Below are 13,178 nucleotides of genomic sequence, written 5' to 3' on the forward strand. Positions count from 1 at the left end.
GCACAGCTTCATTGTTCAGGTGTGACAGAGAAAATGATCAGTTTGTTCATCGCTGCTCCATTGAACAGCTTCAGACTCACATGAACACTGAAGCTGGACACAAACAGCCTGATACTGTGGATGATTTCATTGTGTCTGCAAACATGTGACTAATTCAGCTGATTGAGTTTGACTGTGAAACCACAAACTTCCATCAGACATTTCAAACTGATTCAGCACTTCTCCCAAACCTCCTCTCTGGGTGCTTCCTTCCTTATTACACTTTCACTTCATTTTCCTCAACTTGGTGTCAGATGATCGTCTCTGTGTGAAGCTCCATATGCAGATTTTGGAAGCAGTTTAATTCCAGCAGAAATCTGATGCTCCGTAGTTCACAGTAACAGAGAAGACTCAACAAAGGAGACCGACCAACAGTTCAAGTCAAGATATCATCAGAGGTATTTTGAAGTTTATTTGGAAACTCTTTAAAATGTGGATTTGCTTGTTGGTCTGTCATGGTCCTGGGTCAGGGGGCCCAGTGTTATGTTCCTTTTGTGTAGTTCTGTTTTTGTTGTGGTTGCTGTGTTTCTGTCTCCCTGTGTTCTTGTGTGTTGGTGTCTGTTATCCCTCTGTGTGTCCGTCTCCCTAGGTGTCAAGTCTGCGTGTACAGTGTTAGGTTACTTCCTGTCTTATTTTGGTAGTGTCTTGTTTCTTGTCTCGTCAGTGTAATTTGGTTCACCTGTGTTCCCTCCTGTTTCCTCTTCCCTCATTAGCCCTGCTTTGTATTTCAGTCCTCTGTTTTCTCTGCTTGTTGTTGTGTTGTTGGTGTCGTCATGTTGGAGTGTTTGTGTGATCTTATTTTGCTTTGTTTTGATTTATGCTCTACATCTGACTCCCACAAAGATTTTGGTTTTTGTTACACAATAAACATCTTTTAAGTTATGTCTGTTTCTGGAGTCCTGCATCTGTGTCCATCTCTGTCTGTCACACCGTCCAACATGACAGTAACTTAAAGTGCTCAACATTACTGCAGTATTTTCCTTCAGGACTGTCTTGAAGTACTTCTGCTGTATTTTAGTACTTCCCTTATTCTGCAGTTACTTCATCCAGTTACAAGCTCAAAGTTTGATATCCATAATCATGTTTGAGTGATCTGTGATGTCCAGTTCTCTCAGACTTTTAACAAAGATGATCCTATTTTGAACAGTGATGAGCTGAACTGTTGGAAAATGTTCATCCTCACACTGCAGTCTGACTGACACTGAGATGAAGCAGGAAAGAAGCAGCTGATATTTGGAAATGATGAAAGGAGGATTTCAGTTGATGTGCACGTGAATGATGTGTGTTTCCTCTGCAGGTGAAGGTAGAAAGTGTGTGTGAGCTGATGTGAATTCAGCAGCATGGATCAGTGTGAGGACAGAGAGGAGGGAGTCCCTCCCTCTAAAACCACTCTGTGTGGGGAACATGAGAGCCAGACCAAAGCTCAGAGGTGAGATGACCATCTCTAACTGTCCATGACTCTTCTCCATGTCACAGCTCAGCACTCACATCACTGCTGCATCATTATTCACAGGAACCAACCTGAACCTGAACCTGAACCTGAACCCAGCTGTGTGTCCTTAAAGAGCGACGTGTCAAAGGATGATCCTATTGACTTTAAATCAGGTGTTCCTCCTCCTGCAGAGAGGTAATGTGTGTCTAAATGTTGTTCCTGACTCAGTGTTTCTGAATAAATTCTCCATCATGTTTAATGTCAGCTCAGCTCTTTTTCACACACATTTCTGTGTTCATATCTGAAGCGGTGTGTGTTGGAGTTTGTTGCACAAACACAGCAGTCAGAGTGTAAAGAATGGATGTTGTAGGAGGTGTTTGTGTAGTGAAGAGGCTGAGTGTCTGTAGGACTGCAGCTGCTCCAGCAGGGGGCTCCTTTGAGCTGTGCTTCAAACACAGGAGACACCTTTGTGAGTCTGTATTTGATGTCCTGGTGACACGTTTGTCTTCATGAAGGTTTATGGATCATTGTTCTATCCTCACATGTCTGAGGGGCTGTAATGGTTCATACGTTGCTTCCATGTGAGCATGAAGGCTTCAAACAGTAAAAACAGTGGAGTGATTTTCAAATCAGTAACTGTCAGGCAGTCAGTGTAGGGACTTCAAATAGGTGGAACCATTTCTCTCCTTCTGGTCCTCGTAAGCATTCTGGATGCAGTTCTGAATCAGTTCTAGTTTCTATTTCTAACATTTGTAGGTAGAACAGAGAGCAGAATACTGCAGTCAGGCCTTCTAAATGTAGAAGCATGTATTAGTTCCTCTAATACGCAGAGATAGAAAAGATCACACTGATTATCTTTCAGCTAATAAACAGATTGATGGAAGGAAATGCTGAGTCTCCTAAAGACATTTCCAAAGAGTAGCAGGCATTTGTTGAAAGGAAGCAGAGCTCGAATTGATCAGTGCTACTTCCAAAGCAAATCATTTCACACAGTGCATTCGATCTATAGTGTTTTAGTGACTCAGAGGAAGTTGTTGAGAACTGGGAGCTCAGCAGTGAAAGCACAGAGAGAGAGACTGTCTTACTCCAGGGCACTTCAGCTGAAAGGAAATCTTTGTGAAGGAGTTGGTGAGAGCTGTTAGGACTAAACCACAGTGAGCTGAAAGCTGTGAACAGCTGCAGACTGAGCTGTAGATTCTCAGTGGGATCACTGAGGGCTAGTAAAGCTTTGCTGCTACAGGGAGTCATCTGCTTCACTCTTCATCCAAACATCACTTCATGGACTTTGAGCTTGTGTTGGTCCCTGTGTGGATGAGAGCTAATTCTTCATGATTCCTTCACAGAGTGGATCAGGAGAGCTCAGAGGTTCCCAGTGGTCAGTCTGCCCAGCAGCATCAAACACAGCTGGACTCCATATTTATGGTTTGTACATGTACAACAACTACTGTTACATCTGTTCTTTCAGTCATCTCCATGCTGCACTTTGTACACCAGTGGATTGCACTGCTCAACATTGTTACCAAAGATGTCTGCTTCATTAAGTAAGTAAAGTAAAAATTTATATTTATAGCACATTTCAGCAACAAGGCAGTTCAAAGTGCTTTACATCATAAGAACATCAAACAAATGTGCAGTAAAATCATTAAAAGCATCAATCAATCAATTACACAATAAATTGTCAAAACATCAGAATCCTCACACAAAATCATTAAACCATCAAGCAGATACACATGATAATCATAGGGAGATCGTCAATGTGTTAAAAGATATTTTGTTTAGAGCAGCTTTCACCCAGGTTTGTTTGTGGAGTACTAATCAAAGGCAGCTCTAAACAGGTGGGTTTTCAGTCTTGATTTAAAGGAATTTAGTGTTTCGGTTGTAATTTTGCAGTTTTCTGGGAGTTTGTTCCAGATTAAAGGTGCCTAAAAACTGAAAGCTGCTTCTCCATGTTTGGTTCTGGTTCTGGGGATACAAAGTAGACTGGAACCAGAAGACCTGAGTGTTCCAGAAGGTTGATATGAGGATAGTAAGTCTTTAAAGTATTGTGGTGCTAAACCATTCAGCGATTTATAAACCAATACAAGTATTTTAAAGTCTATTCTCTGCACTACAGGTAGCCAGTGTAAGGACTTTAAAACCAGGGTGATGTGCACTATTTTTCTAGTCTTGGTGAGAACATGAGCAGCAGCATTTTGGATTAGCTGCAGCTGTCTGATCGATTTTTTTTGGCAGACCTGTGAAGATACTGTTGCAATAATCAGTGTGACTAAAGATAAATGCATGGATGAGTTTCTCTAGATCGTGTTGAGACATTAATCCTTTAATTCTATAAATGTTCTTCAGGTGGTAGAAAGCAGACTTTGTAACTGTTTTATGTGTCTCTGAAGGTTCAGGTCTGAGTCCATTACTACACCAGATTTTGGGCCTGTTCACAGGTTTCTAAATGTAGTAGCTGAAGCTGCGCGCTGATTCTTGATCGTTCCACTTTAGGTCCAAAGATAATAACTTCAGTTTTGTTTATGTTCAGCTGAAGAAAGTTTTGACACATCCACAAATTGATTTGTTCTAAGCATCTGTTCAGTGCTTGGATAGGTTCTGAGTCACCTGGTGATAAGATGATATAGAGCTGTGTATCATCTGCATAGTTATGGTAACTAATCTGATTACTTGTTATAATCTGAGCTAGTGGGAGCATGTAGATATTAAATAGAAGGGGTCCCAGGATTGATCTTTGGGGTACTCCACATGTGACGCCTGTCCGCTCTGAAAAGAAGTTGCCTATTGACACAAAGAAGTTCCTGTTCATTAGGTAGGATTTGAACCAGTTAAATACTGTGTCTGAGAGTCCGACCCAGTTCTCCAGTCGCTTTAGTGATATATCATGGTCAACAGTGTTAAATGCTGCGCTAAGGTCCAGTAGAACCAGCACTGTGGTTCTTCCACAGTCTGTATTTATGTGGATATCGTTGAACACTTTGACGAGGGCAGTCTCAGTGCTGTGGTGAGATCAGAAACCGGACTGAAAAACATCAAAGCAGTTTGTTATTGTTAAGAAGCTATTTAACTGTTGAAATACAGCTTTTTCAGTAATTTTGCTCATGAATGGAAGGTTAGATATTGGTCTGTAATTTTGCAATAGTGATTTATCCAGATTGTTCTTATTATTTACTTATTTATTTTTTTGCTTTTTTTTTTTTTTTTTGGATTTTTGGCCACAGCGGCTTTTTGTGACAGTGGAGAGAGAGAGACAGGAAATGGGGTCGAAAGATACAGGGGAAGACACGCGGGCAAATTGGCAACGGGCCGGGACGCAAACCTGCGCCACCCGCACCACAACGACCAAACAGCCATTTTTCTCTGCCTTAGTTATGTTTGGGCATAGCATCGTTATTGGGGTTGGTGTGGATGAGCAGATTAACCCTCTACTTTTTGTAATTTTCTCTGTAAAAAAGTTGGCAAATTCATTGCAGGCCTTGGCAGAGTGGAGTTCAGGTGGTAAAGTCACAGGTGGTTTTGTCAACCTGTCAACTGTGGCACACAGGCCACGAGTGTTGTTAATGTTTTTGTTTATGATTTCCACAAAAAATGTTTCCCTTGCATGTTTTAACGAGGTGTGATAGCTTCACAGCCTTTCTTTGTATATTTCATAGTCAACATGAAGTTGAGTTTTACGCCATTTACGTTCAGCCTTTCAACAAAGGCTTTTTTCTATTCTTACAAGTGGAGCATTTATCTACTGTATGGGGATTTCTTTCTACCAGACACAATTTTCACTTTAACAGGAGCAATGGAATCTGTTATATCTGAGATTTTGGAGAATAAGTTATATAGCAGTTCCTCTACTGGTTTACAGCATGGAAGTGAAGTAGAGGAGTATAGTTGACTAAAAGTTTCAGCTGTGCTGTCTGTAAACAAGATTTTTGTGATAACATCTGTTTTTCTAAGCAAGTCAACATAGATTGTACTTTCAAAAACAACAGGAAAATGATCAGACAGGATGACATCAATAACAGAAACCTTGGAGATATTTACATCCTTGCTAATAATCAAATCTAGAGTGTGTCCTAAATTATGTGTTGGCTGTTTAACATGTTGAGTCAAACCAAAGATCTGAAGTACATCATTCAGCTTTTTGCCTCTTTGTCTATTGTGCTGTCAACATGGATGTTAAAGTCTCCCATAATTGTTAAATAATCATATTCAGTGCTTATCATAGATAGAAGTTCACTGAAGTAATTGAAAAAATTTGCCTCATATTTTGGGGTTTTGTATAGGGTTCGTGTCAGAGTTCGTTTGTGGCCTTTTACCTCAATTCCCAAATATTCGAAAGAGTCAAAGTTGCCCAGGGAAACCTTTTTACAGTTTAGTGAGTCCTGAAAAATTCCTGCAACCCCTCCACCCCTCTTGTTCTTTCTATTTTCATTTAAAAAACTGTAATTAGGGGCTGCTGATTCAATGAGTACAGGTGTTTTATTGTTGTCATGTAACCATGTTTCTGTGAGAAACATATATTATTCTCAGTAATGAAATCATTAACTAAAAGTCCCTTTGTTGATAGTGATCTTATATTTAACAGGGCCAGTTTAAGTGTCATGGGGGTGGATAGTTCTACAGCTTGAGGTTGCTTAAGGCAGGGGATTAATCTGAGATTAGATTTTAGGCCATTGGATTTCCTTGCTGTTTTTCTATTAGTAATTCTGACAGGGATGCTCCTATATCTTACCACCAGGGGGCCAGACGCTTTCTGGGTAGTCAGATGTTTATTAATGTCTGGACCCCTGTTTCAGACATCAGAAAGACAGAGTCGAAGTTGATCTGATAATTTTGATAGGCCAGAGTCAGGAGGTTTGGGACTCAGAAGGCATGCTTTTTGGGAACCATTTTCTCTGAAAATTTAAGAAATATGGGTTCTAGTGAGCTATTCTGTGTTCCAGGGCTGTCCTGGAGTTCCACTGTTGAGCAGTCTTGTTTCCCAGTTGGTGTTGATAAGATATTTCCAGCTGGAGTCCTGTGGGGTGGCTGGTTATCGGTTTGTTTTGAAACAGTGTGATCCTGCTTGTCCTTCTGCAGTGGTGTCGTTGTTTACATTGTCCTGCATTGGGGGAGATGGCCTTGTGTTGTTAACAGCATTGAAGATGTTAGCAATGAAGAGCTTTTGTCCCTCTTTGTTTAGGCATAATCCATGTTGTCTGAAAAGATGGTAGTGCTCCCAGAAAATCGTGTGATTGTCAATAAAGTTCACAGAGGAGCATTCTTTAATAAGCCATCTATTAATCATAAGCAGTCTGCTGTAATTCTCATCTCCACATCCAACTTTTGGTATTGGTCCACTGATAAACATATTCATTTTCAGATTTCCAGTTGTGCTTAGAAGATGGCTAAAGTCCTTTTTCAGAATTTCAGATTTCTTCTTGGCCAGGTCATTAGCTCCAATGTGAATGATAAGATTTTCAGTGCTTGGATGATCAGTGGTTTGTGGGACTATTTTCTCTGTAACATCCAACACAGTGTCATTAGAGAAACAGAGTACCTTTGTTTTCTTCGTGTTACAGAGACGATCAATACCTTTTACTGCTGAATCCCCGACAATGAGGACTTTTGGCATTAGTTTGGCATTCACAGAGAAAATGTAAGCTGTGACATTTACAATATCAGATTGGTTACAGTGTCCAAGATTTATTTATCTATTTATTTCTACTCCATGGGGTTGGTCTACTGGATAGGTGATGGAAGGTTTGGATACATTGTGCGACCAAGTAGGGACATTGTGGGTGTCAATTGGGCATATTTTCTGAGTAATTTTACGTTGCAGCATTTCAAATTTTCTACTACAGTGGTCCCTCACTTATTGAGGGGGTTGCATTCCAGAGACCATCATGGTAGGTGAAAATCCAAATAGCAGCGTTATAATTATTTTATTATTTTTATATGTTTTAAGGCTTTATAAAGCCTTCCCACACTCCTATAAACCTTTCCCACTCTCTTTCTACAACTTGAATGAAGAAGATGATGAATTATGTGGCTGTGCAGTACTGATGGTGATGAGATGAATGTGCAGTACTACACAGCCAAGAAGAGCATTACAGCTCTTCTGAAGGCACCACTTTATCAGGTGGTGCAGTATCGTCGCCCTTGGACATACTTCTATTTCTGCTAAAGATCTCTTTGTCCAATTGATGCACATAGTTATGGGGGGTTATATAAATACCTATATACTGCAAAATCCGGCAACATAGCAAAAACTCTCTAAGTCAGAATTAGATATATTTAAAAAAAAAAAAAACACGGTACAGCGAACCTGCAATAAGTGAACTGTGATATAATGAGGGGCGACTCTGTAGTTGGAAAGTCAAATCCAAGGTCAGATTAAAGGTCAAAGGTCAAACAGAGATAATATCATAAGATCTGAAAGTTTTAGTGTTTCTGGTTTCAATGAAGAAGTTTTGGTTTTAAAACAGACCTTAAAGCATATCATGGAGACTAGAACCATCCAACAACTCAGCATCATTTTTAATCTCAGTAGCCTAAAATGAGTGAAGTTTGACTGCATTTATTTCAGAAACATCTTTGATGTAGACCAGTAGATTCTCATTGTGATCTGATGTTTGGCTCTATGATTCAGTCTGATTGGGTCGTTCATATAGTTTTCTGTTCCAGCTGCTGGAGGACAACATCATCACTTTTGTGAAAAATGAACTGAAGAAGATCCAGAAGGTTCTGAGTCCAGATTACCCAGAATGCTTAGAGAGTCATGGGGAGGGTGACACGGCCTTGGAGGGTGAGGATAAAGAGCAGAAGAGAAGCAGAAAGGCTTTTGTGAAGATCACACTGCACTTCCTGAGGAGAATGAAGCAGGAAGAGCTGGCTGACCGTCTGCAGAGCAGTAAGAGGATTTCTTTAAGCTGCTGCAAAAATAAAATATTTACTAACGTCTCAAGAGATGGACCAACACATTAGTGACAGGTCACAGGCCTGTTTGTGAAGGAAGACACCTGAAACACTTTAGTTAAAAAAGTAAGACATTTAATATATTCAAGAATCAGAAGATTTCACACATGCATGTGGAGACTCAGAGGAAGAGACAGGCCTGTGTGCGCACTCGCTCTCCCTCTGAGCAGTGTGAATTTTGATTTCGTTTTAGTTATAGTCTTTTGACGAAAATGTAATTTAGTTTTAGTCGACTTTTAGTCAAAATTATTTTAAGAATATAGTCGACTAAATCTACAGTCGAATTAGTCGACTAAAATATAAAGGGTTTAAAATCTAAATGCTTTTTCTTCAGTTCCCTTGAATTAGTCATTATACACACTTACACAAAATACTTTTTTTTTTTTAAAGTTATGCAATATTATTAATAATATTAACATTAGCGTTTCACCTGCTTCCCACACACCTGATCCTTAACACCACCTTACTGAGATAATCCGAGCGTTTTACAGCAGGACGCTCTGAAAGGTACAGGGCAGTGTTCAGGACTAAGATTAGGAAAGGCTAATCCACCGCGGTGTGGAGATTTTCTCTAAACACAAACGCTAAACTGGGAAAAACACTTTACCCTGCAAGACATTAAAATGCTGACCTTTGCATGGAGATCTGGGTGACTGGTTTGCAGATGTCGTTTAAGATTTGTCGTGTTTTTACCCGAGATAGTCGCCCCACATGGTTTACACATCGTTTTGTTTGTCACAACATCAAAGGACAAATGTGTCCACACATCGGCTCTTCTCTTTCTCCCTGCTGACATTGCTTACATAACTTAGTTCTATTGGAAATAAAGACGAATCACAGGCTAGTTTGTCCTTCCCGGGTTTAGAGCAAATTTGTGCATTTGCGTTTGATTGGATGTTTTCCTAACTTGTCCCGCCCGGTCACAAAATTAAATAAGTTCTGATTGGATTTCGTCCCCGCCAAGCATTTTCGTCTCGTTTTCATTCGTTGACAAAAGTGTTAATTAATTTCGTTATTGTTTTTATCATTTTAAGTAGTTTTTATTTAGTTATCATCATGAAAAAAAGGGTCGTTGATGAAAACTATGATGAAAATATTTCGTCAACGAAATTAACACCGCCTCTGAGCCAAAGTAGATCTCTAACCATAACATCTTTATGCTGCCACTTATCTAAACATAAACAGATTCTGGGTGCTGTGAGTTGGCCTTCGTCATTTGTTCTTGGCCAAGCTGCATTTTCATGACCCAGATTTCTATCAGCGATACAGCCATGAAGCACGTCCTCTTCCTAATGTTTTAAATAGTCATACAGAGCAATCTCGTCCAGATTAAAAGAAGTTGTTTCAGTACAGTCAAAGTTAAGTGTATATTATATATATATATATATATATATATATATATATATATATATATATATATATATTTTTTTTTTTTTTTTTTTTTTAAGAATTTCCTGTCACATGTCAGCGCAAACATAAATCTGCTCTGAAGAAGAAGTTCCAGTGTGTGTTTGAGGGGATCGCTAAAGCAGGAAACCCAACCCTTCTGAATCAGATCTACACAGAGCTCTACATCACAGAGGGAGGGGCTGCAGTGGTCAATGATGAACATGAGGTCAGACAGATTGAAACAGCATCCAGGAAACCAGACAGACCAGAAACAACAATCAGACAAGAAGACATCTTTAAAGGCTCACCTGGAAGAGATGAACCAATCAGAACAGTGCTGACAAAGGGAGTGGCTGGCATTGGGAAAACAGTCTTAACACAGAAGTTCACTCTGGACTGGGCTGAAGACAAAGCCAACCAGGACATCCAGTTCATGTTTCCATTCACTTTCAGAGAGCTGAATGTGCTGAAAGAGAAAAAGTTCAGCTTGGTGGAACTTGTTCATCACTTCTTTACTGAAACCAAAGAAGCAGGAATCTGCAGCTTTGAAGACTTCCAGGTTGTGTTCATCTTTGATGGTCTGGATGAGTGCCGACTTCCTCTGGACTTCCACAACACTGAGATCCTGGCTGATGTTACAGAGTCCACCTCAGTGGATGTGCTGCTGACAAACCTCATCAGCGGGAACCTGCTTCCCTCTGCTCATGTCTGGATAACCACACGACCTGCAGCAGCCAATCAGGTCCCTGCTCAGTCTGTTGACATGGTGACAGAGGTCAGAGGGTTCACTGACCCACAGAAGGAGGAGTACTTCAGGAAGAGATTCAGAGACAAGAGGCTAGCTAGCAAAATTTTCACCCACATCAAGACATCACGAAGCCTCCACATCATGTGCCACATCCCAGTCTTCTGCTGGATCACTGCTACAGTTCTGGAGGATGTGCTGAAAACCAGAGAGGGAGGAGAGCTGCCCAAGACCCTGACTGAGATGTACATCCACTTCCTGGTGGTTCAGGCCAAAGTGAAGAAGGTCAAGTATGATGGAGGAGCTGAGACAGATCCACACTGGAGTCCAGAGAGCAGGAAGATGATTGAGTCTCTGGGAAAACTGGCTTTTGAGGAGCTGCAGAAAGGAAACCTGATCTTCTATGAATCAGACCTGACAGAGTGTGGCATCGATATCAGAGCAGCCTCAGTGTACTCAGGAGTGTTCACACAGATCTTTATAGAGGAGAGAGGGCTGTACCAGGACAAGGTGTTCGGCTTCATCCATCTGAGTGTTCAGGAGTTTCTGGCTGCTCTTCATGTCCATCTGACCTTCGTCAACTCTGGAGTCAATCTGCTGGAAGAACAAAAATCAACCTCGCAGACAGAGCAACACCTCTACCAGAGTGCTGTGAACAAGGCCTTACAGAGTCCAAATGGACACCTGGACTTGTTTCTCCGCTTCCTCCTGGGTCTTTCACTGCAGACCAATCAGACTCTCCTACGAGGTCTTCTGACCAAGACAGGAAGTAGCTCACAGACCAATCAGGAAACAGCCCAGTACATCAAGAAGAAGCTCAATGAGAATCTGTCTGCAGAGAAAAGCATCAACCTGTTCCACTGTCTAAATGAACTGAATGATCATTCTCTAGTGGAGGAGATCCAAAAGTCCCTGAGTTCAGGAAGTCTCTCCACAGATAAACTGTCTCCTTCTCAGTGGTCAGCTCTGGTCTTCATCTTACTGTCATCAGAAGAAGATCTGGATGTGTTTGCCCTGAAGAAATACTCTGCTTCAGAGGAGGCTCTGCTGAGGCTGCTGCCAGTGGTCAAAGCCTCCAACAAAGCTCTGTGAGTTATAATAAAGCGTTTTGCATTAAATACACTACAACCTTTTCAGTATAAAAGAAAAATATAACTTATTTTATTGTTTCATCAGATTGACTGGCTGTAACCTCTCAGAGAGAAGCTGTGAAACTCTGTCCTCAGTTCTCAGCTCCCAGTCCTCTAGTCTGACAGAGCTGGACCTGAGTAACAATGAGGTGAAGGACTCAGGAGTGAAAGCTTTGTGTTCTGGACTGGACAGTCAACAATGTAAACTGGAAACACTCAGGTCAGGAGCCTTAACATGTTCTAATTGTGATCATTTAAAATCTGTTTTGCGATTTGTCAAAGCATGTATTATTAAAATTTACATTTCTGTAAAGATAGAGCCTTCAGTGAATTCAGTGTACATTATAATTTCTGTGAAAACACTGAGAAGCTGTCAGACATTTTTTTTCCTTTCATTTAGAAAAAAAACTTCACAGTTTCACACATTTAAAAATATTTAGCCTCAGAAGATAATTTCTTTTTACGCGCTACACTGAAATATTATAACCTGAAATACAGTTTAGATGGTTTAGATGGATCAAATTTACTTCAGATGTTCATAATTTCTTGCACTGAAATAAAATACTTTATCTAAATTAGTTATCATCTTGTCAACATCGTAGTCTGAATGACTTTATGACCAAATACCTACAAAACTAGAGGATGCTCCCACCAGGTTCACGTCTGCTTGATGAAGGTTTTTTCAGTTGTATCTGTAATCACAAAACTTTATGCATTAAAGACACTGCAACTAGTTTTTGGTATAAAAGAAAAAATAAAAGGATATAAACGAAAGAATGTACAGAGAGTGTTTTGTTATGTCTAGTCAACTGCATGACTTTTATTTAAAAACATGTCCTGTGTCTGCAGGCTCTCAGGCTGCCTGATCACAGAAGAAGGTTGTAAGTCTCTGGTCTCAGCTTTGAGCTCCAACCCCTCCCATCTGAGAGAGCTGGACCTGAGCTACAACCATCCAGGAGAGGCAGGAGTGAAGCTGCTGGAGCAGCTGAGACTGGAAACTCTCAGGTATGGAGAGGCCTGTTGCAGCCACAGACAGTGTCTGATAGAGGAGGAGCTTATTTCTGTTCTTCACTCTGATCCTGTGAGTGTTCAAATCACAGATAAATTGAATCTCTGTACAGAGATCGTGCACAATATTTCTTGGGGCAACACTGTTAAACTTGCTCTGTAAAAACATTTAATAGTTTTGTTTTATGGCAGCCACCTACTGAGCAGCACTGCCATGCTCCTGCTTTGGACAGTGATTACAGAAACGCTCTTTAAAATGTTTATTGTGAAATCTCAAAGTTTGTACAGATGACCTCTGGGAAAAATTTTTTTTCCCGTCAAGAAGGTTGAATCACTTAATCAGTCAGTTAAAGATTGTGAGGCAGTGATTGTGAAAGGTTTATAATCACCTCAGAATAAATGTCATGACCGGGGAGGAAACGGGCGAGGAAGGGCAAACACGGAGGACCCCAGAGGTAAATATAACTTAAAAGAGGTTTATTAAGGC

The 13,178-nt window shown here is 40.6% G+C and overlaps 1 protein-coding gene across 1 annotated transcript in view; it reads left to right on the forward strand.

Annotated features, from left to right (window-relative positions):
• Nucleotides 1-2,818: 2,818 nt before the first annotated feature.
• Nucleotides 2,819-13,178, forward strand: part of LOC115796401 (NLR family CARD domain-containing protein 3-like) — a gene marked incomplete at its 5' end in the record, with an annotated part of 33,566 nt that continues 23,206 nt past the window's right edge. Inside the window, 5 exons of the mRNA XM_030752806.1 lie at nt 2,819-2,893; nt 8,129-8,354; nt 9,868-11,641; nt 11,730-11,903; nt 12,533-12,688. Of these exons, the coding sequence (XP_030608666.1) occupies nt 2,819-2,893; nt 8,129-8,354; nt 9,868-11,641; nt 11,730-11,903; nt 12,533-12,688 (2,405 nt within the window). The remainder of the gene's footprint in view (nt 2,894-8,128; nt 8,355-9,867; nt 11,642-11,729; nt 11,904-12,532; nt 12,689-13,178) is intronic.

Source organism: Archocentrus centrarchus, chromosome 2 (genome assembly GCF_007364275.1).
Source record: "Archocentrus centrarchus isolate MPI-CPG fArcCen1 chromosome 2, fArcCen1, whole genome shotgun sequence".
NCBI classification, from domain to species: domain Eukaryota; kingdom Metazoa; phylum Chordata; class Actinopteri; order Cichliformes; family Cichlidae; genus Archocentrus; species Archocentrus centrarchus.